This window comes from Lathyrus oleraceus, chromosome 4 (genome assembly GCF_024323335.1).
Source record: "Lathyrus oleraceus cultivar Zhongwan6 chromosome 4, CAAS_Psat_ZW6_1.0, whole genome shotgun sequence".
In the NCBI taxonomy this organism is placed as follows: Eukaryota; Viridiplantae; Streptophyta; class Magnoliopsida; order Fabales; family Fabaceae; genus Lathyrus; species Lathyrus oleraceus.
Window position 1 is genome coordinate 496,570,098 of NC_066582.1, and position 16,446 is coordinate 496,586,543.

At 29.7% G+C, this 16,446-nt stretch overlaps 2 protein-coding genes across 2 annotated transcripts; one reads left to right on the forward strand and one right to left on the reverse strand.

Annotated features, from left to right (window-relative positions):
- Positions 1–3,594: 3,594 nt before the first annotated feature.
- Positions 3,595–4,593, forward strand: LOC127138199 (ATP-dependent DNA helicase PIF1). The gene has a single exon (XM_051064590.1). It carries the CDS (start codon positions 3,595–3,597, stop codon positions 4,591–4,593), a length of 999 nt encoding a protein of 332 aa, XP_050920547.1.
- Positions 4,594–10,767: 6,174 nt separating this feature from the next.
- LOC127076736 (protein PIN-LIKES 3) lies at positions 10,768–15,899 on the reverse strand. Its single transcript, XM_051018500.1, has 10 exons — positions 15,765–15,899; positions 15,391–15,470; positions 12,441–12,565; positions 12,208–12,329; positions 11,851–12,088; positions 11,682–11,779; positions 11,455–11,555; positions 11,289–11,341; positions 11,001–11,186; positions 10,768–10,892 (listed from the first exon to the last, which is right to left on the reverse strand). Exons 1-10 carry the CDS (start codon positions 15,897–15,899, stop codon positions 10,768–10,770), a joined length of 1,263 nt encoding a protein of 420 aa, XP_050874457.1.
- Positions 15,900–16,446: the final 547 nt, after the last annotated feature.

Here is a 16,446-nt window from a genome sequence, read left to right on the forward strand (position 1 = left end):
AAGTACACAATGTTTTAAATTATATTGTGTTATTTATTTAAAAAGAACTAAAGATAAATTATGCCATCTATATATAGGAATAGATAACTTATAACATGCATAATTAATTTTATTTAGTCTATGATATGTAGTGATTGAAGAAGAAAATTTATATTAAATCATCTTCTGATGATATATCGGTTTTCGATCAATTGTTTTTGCAGAGGATTCGGTATAGTTTCCAGTTGACAATTACATTAATAAAATGGAAAATAATACCCGTCAAATATCAAGTCAACAACAGAGGTCAAGAAGGGCCGAAAATGAAAGGAAGAGGAGACAAAATATGAGCAACAAGCAGAGAGAAAACAATTTGTCGAGACGACGTAAAAATTATAGGCGGCGAAAAGAGCAAGAGAAACAAGCTCAAACATCTCGCCCTATAAACAGTCAGTCGAGAGTTCCATTTCAAAATTTTACAAATATTACTTTTCCAAGATCACACTTTCAAGGAGCTCATGACAGTGAAGCCGACCCAAGTAGAATTACACATGTTAATGATGTTGCACTTGGTTGGTGATGATCAATATATATATATATATATATATATATATATATATATATATATATATATATATATATATATATATATTACATTTCATATTTTTGTTTGATTTCGTCATATCTCATTTTATGTATTTAAACCCGCAGATCGTAATTGCACATCACCTAATCAACGAAACAACACGAGTCAATCCGATACAGGTATAAGTGATATAGTTCTAAGTATGCGAGTATTAATTTTTACAAATGTATATATATTAATTATTATTTTTGTATCATATGGCATGGATGTTGATGAAGCTTTGGAGGATGCAGTAATATCATACGTTAACATGGACGCCAGAGAAAAGGGTGCATTATCACGTCGTCCTCAAGGTATGTTCATAAATTTTTTGCTTCAAATAAATGTAGCCTTTGCTCATGTGACATAAAATTTAAAATTATGCAATATTAAAATATAATAATTGAGGCATCTTGCATACATTTTTTATTTGTATTTTAGATTTTAGATAATATTTAGTAATCAATATCAAACTCCTGCCTGTAGAATCAGGACATGCTTTTCGAGCAAAGCACAATATTGCTCGAAATTTCAAAAATAATATGATGATGGCAAAATCCCGGTTGCCTCATCCAATTACCTGTAGACACTGCAATGGAAGATTGTTTCATCATGAATCACGTGACACGTGTTGTAATGGTGGAAAGGTATCATTCTCACGAGTTAATGCTCATATAGAATTACAACAATTATTTTTGGATGGTTCAGCTGAAGGAAAACATTTTAGGCAACATATTCAAAGTTATAACCATGTGCTTTCATTCACTTCAATTGGTGTTCACATTGATGAGAATATTCTTGCATCTGGTCGTGGTATATACACATTTCGTGCTCAAGGTGCTTTTTACCATAACATAAGAGGTTTCTATCCAAATGAGGGTGTCATGTCGCGTTTCTTACAACTATACATCTACGACACCGATAATGAGCTACATAATAGAATGCAGGAAAATCCACAGCTGCACCAAAATGTAGTTCACAAATTACAGAAAATGCTCCATTAGTTTAATCCTTTTATAATTAGGTTCAAGCAATTGTCAATACTTCCAAATATCAGTGAATGTAGCCTCATACTTAAGGAGCGTCCAAGTAATCACCATCAATACAATCTTCCAACTGTTGAACAAGTTGTGACAATTATTGTTGAATGTGATGCAGATTCTATGGATTATGGAAGGGATATTAATGTCATTCATTGTGATGGAAATCTCAAGAAAGTTCAAGAGACAAAGGGATATTATGATCCTTTGCAATACCCTGTATTGTTTCCATTTGGGACGCATGGTTGGGACATCAACACGACAAATTGCAATGGACGAAGAGTGTCATGTCGAGCATACTAGAGTTACATGCTTCAGGTGAATTTGGATTAATTTTAGTAGATAATCTACTTAGCTAAGCGTTCTTTAAAAAACTTTACATTTAGCACCAACATTTTTTTCAATCAACTGTAGATTCGCCCAAATGATTAATCAGTGTTATTAAATGCGGGTTGACTGTTGCAACAATATATTGTAGACAATTATGTCAAAATTGAATCAGGGAGATTATGGTGGATTAAAGAGCACCAAAGTGATATACGTTCTGAATTGTACCAAGGTTTACATGATGCTTTGCATGTTGGTGAAACTAATGCAGGTACAAATTCATATAGCATAATATACAGTTTTAGATTAATAATTAGTTGTACTTCTAATGCTAATCATTCATATATTCTAATACTAATGCATTTCATGAATCATCGTAAAGAACATTGGAAAAAGAACAATATTGCCATCACCATTTATTGACGGTCGTCGAGACATGACACAACGTCATGAAGATGGCATGGCTATTGTTCTTAATGGCGGTAAACCAAATATTTTTCTAACAATGACATGCAATCCTTCTTGGAGTGAGATACCATCAGAAATTTTGCCTTTTCAAACACCACAAGATCGTCCAGATTTGCTAATAAGGATATTTCGTTCGAAATTCGAGAAATTGAAGGATGATGTTATTGATAAAGGAGTCTTAGGTAAAGTTAAAAGCTACATGTATGTCACTGAATTTCAAAAGTGAGGATTGGCGCATGTGCATATGTTGTTGGTCTTAGAAAGTAACGACAAGTTGCGTGACCCAAAAGATTATGGTAGTATGGTAAGAGCATAAATACCTAAATTAGAATGTGAACCACAGTTGCATGAAGCTATTGTAATACATATGATCCCGGACCTTGCGGCATAATCAACCGAAAGTCTCCATGTATGAAAGATGGACATTGTATAAAAAGGTATCCCAAACAATTCTTGGATGAAACACGTCAAGGCACTGACTCATATCCCGAGTATAGGAGAAGGGTTGATGAGTCTGTATCGTTAGGTAAAGATAGGTCTATCGATAATAGATGGGTGGTTCCTTATAACCCTTGGTTACTGTTAAAGTATGACTATCACATCAATGTAGATATTTGCAGTAGCATTAAAAGTATCAAGTATCTATACAAATATGTGTACAAGGGCCCTGATCGTGTGGCTATGGAGGTTCATAAAGGACCATACATGGATGAAGTTCAACAATATGTTGACGCAAGATGGATTTGTGCTCCCGAGGCATTATAGAAAATATTTCGATTCACTCTTTACCGATTATATCCTTCGGTTGAAAGATTGCATATCCACTTGTCGAACCGCCATCAAGTGCGCTTTTATGATCATCAACAAATTGTAGATGTGTTAAATAATGAACGCAACTCCAAAACAATGCTCACACAATTCTTTGCATTGAACCTACGAGATCCACAAGAAAGAAAGTATCTATATAGAGAGATTCCAAAGCATTATTGTTGGAACAAGCGGGATATGGAATGGCATCATAGACGATCAACAAGAAAAGTTATTGGGAGAATCTATACGGTATCACCTTCGGAGGGAGATAAGTTTTACTTGTGACTGTTGTTATCTCATGTCACAGGTCCAACCAGTTGGGAATATCTTCTTACAAATAATGGCATGACTTTCAGTACATTCAAAAAATCAGTCAAGGATAGGGGATTTCTAGAGACTGGTCATAGTATTCATGATTGTTTGGTTGAGGCTATGAGTCTCCGAATGCCATATGCTTTACGGAGGTTACTCGTGACGATTTTAATATTTTGTGAACCTACTGATGTTAGAGGCCTTTGGAAAGAGTTTTTTACACATATGGTAGAGGATTATCAAACAGCTAACAATGTTGTGGAATCAGACTTAACTAATATGTTGTTTAAGGACTTAAATGAACTCTTAAACCTGCACGGTAAAAAGATTGAAGATTATGATCTCCCATATTTACCCCCTAATACAATAGACAGAGGTGCAGTTCCAAGTATCATACAAGAGGAGTTAGCGGTCGATGTCCCCAATGAAGATATTGAATTTGTTGCTAAGTTAAATAATGATCAAATGATTGCATTCAACACCATTATGAATGTAATTGTTCAAAAACACAGTGGGGTATTTTTTGTTGATGGTCCAGGAGGAACAGGTAAAACATTCCTTTATAGAACATTAATGGCAAGTTCAAGAAGTAGAGGAGAAATTGTCTTAGCAACTGCATCATCTGGTATAGCTGCAACATTGTTACCCGGTGGTAGGATTGCACACTCTCGATTTAAGATACCTATTGATATTCAACCGAGTTCCATTTATGGTATTCAAAAGCAAAAGGATCTTGCAAATCTCATTAGAGTTGCTGCCACAATAATTTGGGACGAAGCATCAATGACAAATAAAAATTGTTTGGAAGCCTTAGATCGATCATTACAAGACATTTGTAGCAACAGTGCTCCATTTGGTGGAAAAGTTCTGATCATGGGGGGAGATTTTCGTCAAGTTCTTCCTGTTGTAAGAAAAGGTACTAAGGCACAAATGATTTCAGCGTGTATTATTCAGTCTCATTTATGGAATCATACCAAGATTTTGCGTTTGTGTCAAAATATGCGATCATTACATGATCAAGAGTTTGCATAATTCCTTATTCGCATTGGTGATGGTGTTGAACCTACCAAACCAGATGACATGGTGAGATTACCTTTACATATTGCAATCCCATGGGAAGGTGAACATTCCATACAAGTACTTATCCAACATAGTTTTCCTAATTTAGAATTGCATGGTTGGGATGCCCCATGTATGGTACAAAGAGCTATTTTGACACCAATAAATGATGATGTCCAGAAATTGAATGATATGATTATCGATCAGTTTCCAGGAGAAGAACATAATTTGTTATCATTTGACGAGGTTGAAGGAGATAATCATAATTTATACCAGCAAGAATTCTTAAACTCAATTGCACAAGGTAGTTTGCCACCACATATTCTAAAGATAAAAAAGGGTGCACCATTGATGTTGTTACGAAATCTAGATCCTAGATATGGATTGTGTAATGGGACCCGATTATTGTGTCGTGGTTTATTTATGAATATGTTGGATGTGGAAATCTTGACAGGAAGCAACGCAGGAAAACATTTTTTTTGCCCATAATTAAAATAAAAACATCTGCAAGTGATGGACTGCCTTTTGTCCTTAGTAGAAAGCAGTTTCCTGTGTGACTAAGTTTTGTAATTACAATAAATAAATCAGAAGAACAAACCATTCCAAATGTTGGAATATATCTTCCACAACATGTTTTTAATCATGGACAGTTATATGTGGCTTTATCCAGGGGTGTTTCACAGACTACAACAAGAGTTTTGACCAGGGAAGGAAAATTGAAAGGAGAATATGGTGACTACACAAAAAATATAGTCTACAAACAAATTCTTTTATCGCACCCACGGGTATTTATTAAGTACATTGAAAAAATTGCTCACACGTTGATTCCCATTTTGGTTACACGACATATCAAGCTTATATTGTATTCTTTATATCATAGACTAGCGTTCAGATGGGCACTCCCGTGCCTGTCTGTCCGCTTTTTTTAATGCGCACAGCAGAGAAAAATAAATGTTTGCTTTTCTTTTTATGAGGTTTGTATTGTACGTCATATTAAAAATAATATTATTACACTTTCAAAATGGTAAACAAAGATATTCAAAATTATATTGAAGCATGCAAAGTACTATTGGTAATGTGTAATCAATGACGTTCTTTAAAAGGAATGTCGAACATGAAATCTTTATTCGAAGTATTTTCTTTTTCATTGCAATTATTTTCCATAGTAAACAAAAAATGTAAGACTCTCAAATTAGAATTTTTTTTAGAGAAAAAGATAGTAAAATTAATAGTAAGTAGTGTAATATAGCTTTTTTTTACCTTATAAAGATTCAAATCAATTCTTCATACACCCTTTTATTAATGCGCTCTTGAGATTTAAAAAACCTACAAATACATGAAGAAATATCATATCATCAAAGAATACATTCAAAATATATCTCAGCTAAGCAATATGGGATCAAGAAAATCTAATTTGAGCTCGTGGCCATTTTCAAGTCTCCTTATTGCGCTACACCGAGTTTTTGTTTTTACTCTCGTGCCCCTATGTCCGCTTTTTTTATTGCGCTTACGTGTGTATATCTTTTATGATATTTTTCACATATGTAATGTTAAAAAGAGTATTACTTTGACACATTTCATAAAAATAAAATTAAGATGATATATATTCACTTTCAACATGTTTTAGTAAATTATGACTTAAATTTGAGAAATCAACTTAAAAAAAGGCGGAACACCTCTCTCTCTCTCACACACACATATTTAAATAATAATTTACTGTAACATATTGAAAGTGAATATTTATCATCTTAATTATATATAAATAAATAAATATTCCTATCTTTTCCAACCAATTTTATCTTTTGTATTATTAAATTTCTCCCTATTTTCATTTGAGTATCTATTTTTATTTTCTAATTTTTTTTCTAAATATATTATTTTCCTTTCATTTCACACTATTGACCAACATTATAAAGAACAACAGCAAAAATGCTGCAAATATAATTGGTATTTAATTCACTTGCAATAGAGTGTCGGATGCTACTGTGGCCAATAAATCTATGAAACATGATAAAAAATGAAAATGTTTGATAATCATGAAAATAATAAGTAGTACATAATCAACGTTATACGAAAAACACTTGATAGTCAACAAATCCATAATCTATCATCTTTTGCACCACCATATCTCGAAAATCTCATCTTATGCACCACCATATCTCGAAAATCTCATCTTATGCACCACCGTATCTCGAAAATCATGTCAAAATAAGAAATGATCAAATAAACTTCTACGCCCCACATCTTGCTTGATCATACTTGTCTCAATTGGGAAGCCTGCATTAAATTTTTAAAAGACGGTAATAAACTTCTGAATCACTAAATCCAATACTAAGAACATGCATTTTTTTCTTCTTTTTCGCTTTCATTCTCTCTCTTAATTTTTAATTTTTAATTTTTAATTTGTTTTTGATGAGTGTATTGTGTATGGTACTCATGATAATACTATTTGTTTTAATTAAATTAAATGAGGAAGTTGAATATTTTGATTAGTAAGAGTAATCCATGAATAATGGGTCGGTTGGAATAAATATATAATTGGAATGAAAATAGGTCACTTCAAAATATATTATCCCCATTATAGATAGTTATAGATACACTAATTAGAATTTATTAGAATTTAAAGTAAGATGTCATAGGTTCTCTGAAATACTTCAGTGTTAATTTCTAGGAACCAATTTAATAATGTAAAGGGCATATTATAATAATTAAAAATCATATTATACTTATAAGTTGTTAAATTCTAAATTGTTTTAAATTGTTTTCTATTCTTTTTCTTAGTATCATATCTCTCATATTATTTATCTTAATTTATAATCTTTCTCCGCCTTTTTAGTATGCACACATGTAAAACAATTTTTTGTCCATAAATCTATTTCAATTTTTAACTAAATAGAAAAGAAAGACGGAAAATTGTATAAATCAGAGTTAAATATAGATAGAAGGATTTGTAGTAGAAAAAATATCTCAAGATAAATGTCATTAACATGACAAATAGTAATCATTAATCATCTATTATGTAATACTATATGCCGTAAAAATCAGAAATATAATAATGTAAAATAAATTGAATCAACAAACTTAATGAAATAATAGACTATATGTTTTAGCAAATTTAGTAATTATAGGCATGTTATATTTGTTCTTTAAAACAATTAATAGTAGAACTTAAAGAAGAAAATTGTGAACATAGATTTAGATATATCATATAATACAAATAAATAAATCATCAATGAGAATATGCAATAGTTGATCATTACACTGAATCTCAAATAAAAACAAAAAAGAAAACATGGGCTTATCTGTCGCTATCATTATAATGAGTTTGTTTCTTCTTGATCATCATACTAATGTTAAATTTGATCAATGTGAAAACATTGACATCTTTGTGTTAACATTGTGAGAAATTGAGAAAAATATATGTCGTACGGTCATTAATGCCACCAACGTGAAAGATCTCTCCAGTTAGTATCAATGTGTTGGGGGTTGGCAGCCATATTCTACATTTCTCTTGATAATAGCTTCCATGTTGATGTCACTGAAAATCCAAAATCTTCCCTTTTTTCCATCTCCTTCTCTTTTTATCTCAAAAAGTTATTTATAAGTTCATGTGCAATAAAACAACACATAAAGGGAAAAATCAGTTTCTCATATAACAACACAACTTTAGTATAAAACATAAAAATTAACTAATAATTCAATATATTTTAAAAACAATTACGGTCAAGTAAAATGAAATATAATAATTAGAAAGACAAAAAAAAAACTTAAATGATGAAAGTAAAAGTTCAGTGCTAAATCACTTATCAATTATAGATAAATCATTTCTCAAATTTCTCAACTTTCCTCCTTAAAATCAACTTTAAAGCAAGTATGATGGTTTAAGTAATATGAAGAACTCAAAGGGAGATAAAAATCAAAAGGAGAGAAAATTGGGATATAGGAAAATCATTTTAGATTTTACAGAATCAGTTAAAATCCGAATACAATACAAAAAAATAAACTGAACAAATTTTGCAAATAAATAGTAATTTTGTAGATTCAAGTGATAACTACCAAGAAGTTATATTGATACATTATTTGTAACTACTAAATGGAAGAACATGGAGGTTATATTGTTGTAAATTCAAGTGGTAACTACCAAGAAGTTATTATCACACAATTTTGTTTTATTATTTATTAAAAAATTAAAAGATTAAATAAGGATGATTTTGGAAAAAATAAAAGTCACTCCAAAATATTGTATCCCCTTTATATATAGGTATAGATGATAATTAAATATAATTTTCTTTTGTTTTAATATACAGCCAAACTAGAACACGGTGAAATCTTTCAATTATGTAAGGAGTTGAGACGAAAGAATGTTGAAACTTGCTTCGACATAAAAATAAGTTATACTTAATTATTTATTTTATGCTTTTATGTTAGATATAAATGGGGTGATAGTTATTCTCACTATTCTTATGCAATAAATTTTAGATAACAGACTTTGAAGATAAATGGAACACATGAAAGGATGAACAAAGTATTTCATCCATCGGCAAACTCGACAATAAGGTGTATTTACCTTTTCCGTAATACGTATAAAAAATTGTTTCTTGCACTTTCATCACTCTTTCAGTAACATTTTTATCATCCTTATTGAAACAGGTCAAATGTTTGAAAATTTACTCTATCGGTTGAAGCTCCACAGTGATAACAGATAAAACACAATATTGGAAAATGGTGAAAAGAGAAATAATATCTCAAAGGATGGAGAGGTTTTTATTTAATTCATTTAAGAATATTTTTACTCTAGATTATTTTTGAATGCATGAATTTAACTGCTATTTGTGGTTTATGTAAATAAAACCATATATATTTACTAAGTCCATTGTTTTCCTTATTTACCAGAAATTCAGGTAATTCAGAAACAAGTTATAATTGTTGTTCTACCAAATCTAGACTAAAACAAAGTATCTCCATTCTCCAGGTATTATTTGTGTCGTAATAAACTCATATTATATTCAAACGAGTCAAGTGTTCTGAATGTATTTCTTTGATAATATGACATTTCGTCGTATATTTGTAGTTTTTTAAATCTCAAGAGCGCATTGATAAATGAATATACGAAGAATTGATTCGAATCTTTATAAGGTAAGCAAAAACTTGATTACACTACTTACTATTAATTTTACTATCTTTTTCTTTAAAAAAATTCTAATTTAAGAGTCTTACATTTTTTCTTTACTACGGAAAACAATTGCAGGGAAAAAGAAAATACTTCGAATAGAGATTTCATGTTCGACATTCCTCTTAAAGAACGTCATTGATTACACAGTATCAATATTACTTTGCACACTTCGATATAATTTTGAATATCTTTATTTACCATTTTCAAAATGTAATAATATTATTTTTAATGCGACCTACAATAGAAACTTCATAAAAAGAAAAACAAATATTTATTTTTCTCGGCTGTGCGCATTAAAAAAAGCGGACAGACGGACATGGGAGTATCCGTCTGAACGCTAGTAATAATAATAATAACTAATTATGTCACGTCAATGGGTTGGGTTCACGGGTTTAGAAACTAAAACCCAATACCCGAACCAAATCTATACGGGTTGAGTCGGATATACCCGTAAATGAATGGGTTCGGGTAATTAGTGGGTTGGCTTGGTTTGGATAGATGATTTCGCAGGTCTACCCGCACCCATGAACACCCCTACTTAAACTATCAATATATAAGTCTCTGTTGACATAATTATAAAATATTGATGATAACATTATTATTATTATTATTATTATTATTATTATTATTATTATCTACATTTATTTTTCATAATTTTTTTTATTTATTAATTAAAGTATGTAAAATAATAAAAGTGTTTTGATAAAAAGAAATAATTATTGCAGTTAAAAATTTTATGAGTGACCTTGAACAATGATTTTTTTATTTGTAAGTTTTATATTTAAGTACGAGGTACCAGACATTTTCTATAGTTACTGTAAAAAAAGAATTTATAGTCATTTAATTATGGTCGAGAGTCTATATTATTGATCTTAAGATAAACCATCCTTAATATTTCAAATTAACATTTCACATTATGTTGATAAATTCATTCTACAACTTTTCCTTTAGTGTTAGTTTAGATAATCTATAGTTTACAACACAAGCCACATGAAGACTGTGCACCAAAGGGTAAGCAAAATTGGAGCTGATGAGTAAGTTGCAAACATAATAAGTGAACATTCACTTTGACCAACTCCAAGCAATTGAGTCATTGTACCTAACACATTGATAACATTATTTAGAGTATATTGGATTATTCAGTGAAAGACATAAATGAGTTTGATTTATTTAATTTTATAAAATTGATTTTGGTTAAACGACTTACTTGCGGACACTGCAGGAGGAACAGCGTAGTGAAGTAGTAAAACAAATTGATATAATGGATCAGAGCTTATGAAGTTGAAATGAACTGCACCTTTCACAATGCATATACCTATTGTTGGTAATGCAATATATATCACCACAATAATGCCTACCACAAGTGGAATCTTCTTTCTTAATCCCTTTAAACCTAAAATGTATCATCTCATTCAACTAGTTAAATATAGTACATGTTTATATAGAGGAAAATGAAGAGAAAAAAAAGACATGTTAGTGATGATTGATTAATTACCATTTAAAAGATTTGCGCCAACTAACAAGATCGTTGACGGAATGCAGGCATCCCTAAAAAAAATTAAGAGATTAATCTGAATCCAAAAATATAATTAAGAGGTCAAAAAATATATTTTGTCTAATTTCTATTATGACCGTCTTTATAAATAGTAGAAGATTCTCACCCTAACATGATTGCAGAGGTCTGAACAAAATGGAGAGGAGCATGTTCAGTAACTAGTACTTTTTTTAACCGAGGAACTATACCAACTATTACTCCAAAAATCTGCATTAATATTATTAAATAAAGATAGATAATATTATCTCTCTTAAGCTTATAAGTAAACTAATGGATTAGTTAGAATCATTAGAAAAATACTAAAAGAAAAACAATAGAATTATGGACATATACCGCTCCCCACAAGGCAGGTGCAAATAGTTCTTTCAAATTGATCTTGTCGCTTAATAATATTTGTAGTGCCTTCATATTCTTCAATTTTTCTTGTACCTGTGAATTCGTTGAAAATATTAAGCATTATTATCTCTATTAAATCATTCAAAAAATATATAAGAAAACATATCAACCTTTTCTTCTTCATCATCGATCACTTTGCATTCTATCTCAGGCCGATCGACGCAACCATTAGACATTGATTTTTCCTCAGTCGTTGTCAATGTTCTTGCCGAACATTTTGCAATATTTTCTAAATTATTAACTTCTATATTTATTTTGTTATCATTAAATTTGACAATATTGATCTTAGGTGAATATATGCGAAGAATATTGTACACAATAGACCAAGCATAAATGTGTCCTACCTGAAAAATAAGAAAATATTAAAAATATTTTTTTATTTATTTTAAATACTTTATAAACACTAATTCTATTATACCCCTATAGTTATAAATTTTAAAGAATTTGAGTTAGTGTGACATACTGCCATAGTTAGGGAAGTAAATGCTAGTCCTTTACGATAGCAAGCATCCACATCTCCAAAAGGGTGACTTCTTCCTTTACAAATAGCTGGAACTATGATCAGAGGCAACGATCCAAGATTTCCTGCATACATCAATTGTTAAACGATCAATGATAAGATAGAAAATAAATATTTGTTCATGTTATAAGAGATGATTAAAGAAAAAAATAATATGAATGTGTACATAAACCTGCCTGCAGCACAACACCCCATTACAAGGCCATGAAGATGACGAGGAACTCTAGTTATTTTGGCGAGAATCCATGCAAGAGTTGTTCCAATTATATATCTTAGAAGAATATTTAATGGCATGAACCACCTACATAATTCGTTAAATAAATAAGCACCTCTTATATGTGTGTGAATTAAGCATCTCTTCTAAATTGTATAACCAATTAGATGGAAATAATTTATACCTAGTGAATCTTTTATTGAAACTTAATTTCACGCTAAAGTTAAATATTTGATAGTGATCTTTGTATTGAATTTCTTATAAATGATTTTTTCTTCAATCATTCACCGACGTTCTTGTGTTAAAACATAATTGTTAGAGTAAAAATATTAGGTCCTGTTTGAAATGCATCTTAAAAACTCTTTTTTAGTTTTTGAAAATTTAAAATTTAAAAACTTGTTTGAATATAATGTTTTGCAAAAGTGTTTTTAAAAACTCTTTTCTATTTTTCAGTTTTTAAAAGTAAAAAAGTGAAACAGTTTAGTTGTGTTTTGCTTCTCACTTTTTAGTTTTTAGTATTATAAAACTTGAAGAAAAAACATAAAAAATTTATAATTTTCATTAATAACATTAATGTGATTTTAAAAGATTAGATTATCAAATAAGTTTTTTCATTTTCATATTTTTAAAACAGTTTTTAAAAATTATTTTATCAAACAAATTTTTTGTTAATTTTCTTCTTAAAAATAGTTTTTTAAAATAGATTTGAAAAACAAATTTTAAGAACTAAAATTGAAAAGTGTTTCAAACAGGCCCTTATTTTTTTATAAGTTTTATTTTACTTTTCATACTTCTCAATTATCTTTAGTCCAATATCAATTTCCTAACGATATCTTGATAATTTAGCTTTTGTATGACTATTCTTTTTTTTCTTCTCACCCTGTGAATCCTTCGTACGATCCAAAATCTAATTCTATTTATGATGCTAGAGATTATGTCAAAAACATCCTTTGGTTCTTCACTTCCAAATTCTAAAATTTCCAACCAAGATTTCAAAATAAACAAAAAAAATTATGACTTACTCTCAAGAGATATTAGATATATATATATATATATATATATATATATATATATATATATATATATATATATATATATATATATATAGGTTCTATTGTTTATTTATTGTACTTTTGTATAATCTTACTCTCATATTTATCTTAGATTCATTCGCTTTTCTATCAATAATGAGAAAGAACATAAAAATTGTGTTGGAGAATCCAACGAAGGCGGGAGCAAAAATATGACCAATACTCTAGGATCATAAGAGAGAAAGACATCATGTCTCTATCCAAAATTTTAAGATATTAGATATATAGGTCGTCTCTCTTATAAATCCAACATTATTCACATTGATATTTGATGTGTGACTTAATCACTCACTTAAATCCAATAATTTTTCCTATAAATGTGTATTTTCCACATCCTATAGCATGATTCAACAAGGGATCTATCTCCCGCTCCCGTCCAAGTCAAACTACTTTGATACCATTTAATGGGGAGTCCAAGGAATCCTATTTGACAATGGGAACAATTCTTCAAGACCATAAGAAGGTACATCATCTCCACCATTTTTTAGGACAACCTCCGTATAGAAAATAAAAGAACGAAATCACAATATGGAGACATAAAAAAAACTATGGTTGTTGTCAAATGACAACAACAAAAAAACACTATATGAAAAGTGTTACAACACATGGACTACCATCAACCACCACACGATGACACTCAAAATCTCTAAAGCAAATTTCTAACTATACCTCACAACATTCAAAATATTTCATACTCCACCATAAAGAGTATAATAATTTTAAGCTACATGACTATAAAGTTTTAACGTTGTCTTCACCGACAATTATAATTCAAAAGAATCATCATTGTTCATCATAAAAAGTATAATTACTTGAAGTTATACCATTATAATATTTTTCACATTATCTTCAGTAACAATCATAGTTTAAAAAAACTATCATACTCAACCAAAAGAATACACTTCGCTTGAAATTAAACCACTCCAATTATTTCCTCGTGTCGAAAATTATGTTGAAAATTTATGGTGTAATTTCTATGTTGGAGGGAAGTTCTTCAATCAACAACATAATCTCATAAAACAACTTGCATCAAAGACAATAGACGATCATGTACTAATTAACACTTTGTGTGATCTTGATTGTATCAACACAATCTTCATTTGAATTTTTTAAGAGACAAAAATCATTCTTCAATTAGCTTTCTCTAGCCTAAATTTCATAGCTGAACTTGTGATTGAAGTTGTAACCATACTAGAAACTATTTCCATAGAGATTCTCAAGAAAGAGAAGTGAAGTCACAACAAACACACTTAAGTATCAAGTCTTTTCTAGCCAAAATGTTTTCAAAACAACACTTTCACAACACCACTATTCTTTTTTTACGTGGAAGATCAAATAATGTTGCAACGAGACTAATGGTTTGGAACTATAGGATAGGGAGACATCACATGCCCTTTCAGGAATTTAAGAATAGTTATATACACCACCTCTTTTATAAACTCAAAACTCTACTCACTCATAAGAGATGTGAGACTTAACTACTCATATTTGAACCTAACAATTTTCCCCATAAGTATGAGTTCTCACATTCTATAAATAAGATTCAACTCCCCCTCCTCCATTAGGAAGAACCAAGACTTTGAAACCACTTGTTATGAAGTTTGGAAAAATTAGGAGAAACAACATTTCACACGTTATAAGGTCACATGAGAGAGAGATATGTCATATCTCCACCATAATCCTTAAGACATTAGTTATATGGATCACATCTCTTATATATCTAATATTATACCTTTCATAATAAATATGAAACTAAATCACCCACGATTGAACCCAACAATATGTATAAAATGAAAATTATAATAAATAGTACAAACTTACAGCATTCCCAAGCTCCTCAAAGTTATAGTTTTAGCAAGGCTGCTATAAAGAAGAGCTGGAGTGAAGACAAAATATACAATCTGTACAACAAAAATAAGAGTTGGAAACAATTAAAAAAAATATTATGTTTTAAGTTCATAGACAAAATGAATTATTAGCAAAAATTAGAAAGAAAACAATATCTAATTTCATAACTAAATATTAGAAATCATATTTTGTCAATAAGTATTTTCTGTTAATGCTTTTCTTTCACTGAAATTCTCTGCTCAAATCATTTTATTCAAAAAAAATATATGAGATGCTGGGAGAGTTTTGAAATAAGAAATTTATAATATGTGAGAAATAATTAAATTTTACAAATGAATGAAACTTACAATATTGAGGTGCTTTTTAGTATTCTTTTTGAGTATGCCAATGTTGTCAAGTGCAAGAACAGCCCCAATAACAGCAATGAACAAAGTGTTCAAAACTGGAGCTAAAGCAACTAAGAAAAGTTTCAAGAAATTCATAATAGTATTGTGATACTACTTCCTATTATGTGAAACAATTCCAGCTTTCAAATAGAGATCAAATATATTGAATAGGGTTTTAATAATTATTATGATTATTTTTTAACAATCAATTGGATTTTGAACAAATGGCTTTAGAGGGGTGAAATTAGCCATTTTAGTTTTTATAAATAATTTTCAAATTTATGAGTACGGCAGTAAGGTTGAAAAAACTTAAAATAATAAAGTAAATTTTAATGATATTTTTCCATTACTTGAGAAAACAGGCTTATTGCTATTATAACTATTTATCTTTTGAGAATAATCTAAAGCCAGTTTTTTGAAAATAATTAAATAATAATATTGTCATATATTATTTTATTTTTTAAAACTTGGTATACGGATTTGCGACCTATCCCTTTTCTTTTATAATTAAATTTTATCTTTTATCATCCATTAAATAGTTGATCTATCTCATATATATTATTTATTTAATGAATATAAAAAGTAAAAATTTATTTATAAAAGATAATGGAGGGAGTATTAATTCAAATGGGATAAATGCTTT

What these genes read in the sequence shown, in the direction of transcription:
- LOC127138199 (XM_051064590.1), top strand. Translation starts at nt 3,595, where the DNA reads ATGACTTTCAGTACATTCAAAAAATCAGTCAAGGATAGGGGATTTCTA.
- LOC127076736 (XM_051018500.1), bottom strand. Translation starts at nt 15,899, where the DNA reads ATGAATTTCTTGAAACTTTTCTTAGTTGCTTTAGCTCCAGTTTTGAAC. An exon ending in TTGAGGAGCTTGGGAATGCT is followed by an intron (nt 12,566 to 15,390) that starts GTAAGTTTGTAC and finishes CGAATTATGTAG; the next exon opens with GTGGTTCATGCCATTAAATA. An exon ending in ACCTCTGCAATCATGTTAGG is followed by an intron (nt 11,342 to 11,454) that starts GTGAGAATCTTC and finishes AATTTTTTTTAG; the next exon opens with GGATGCCTGCATTCCGTCAA.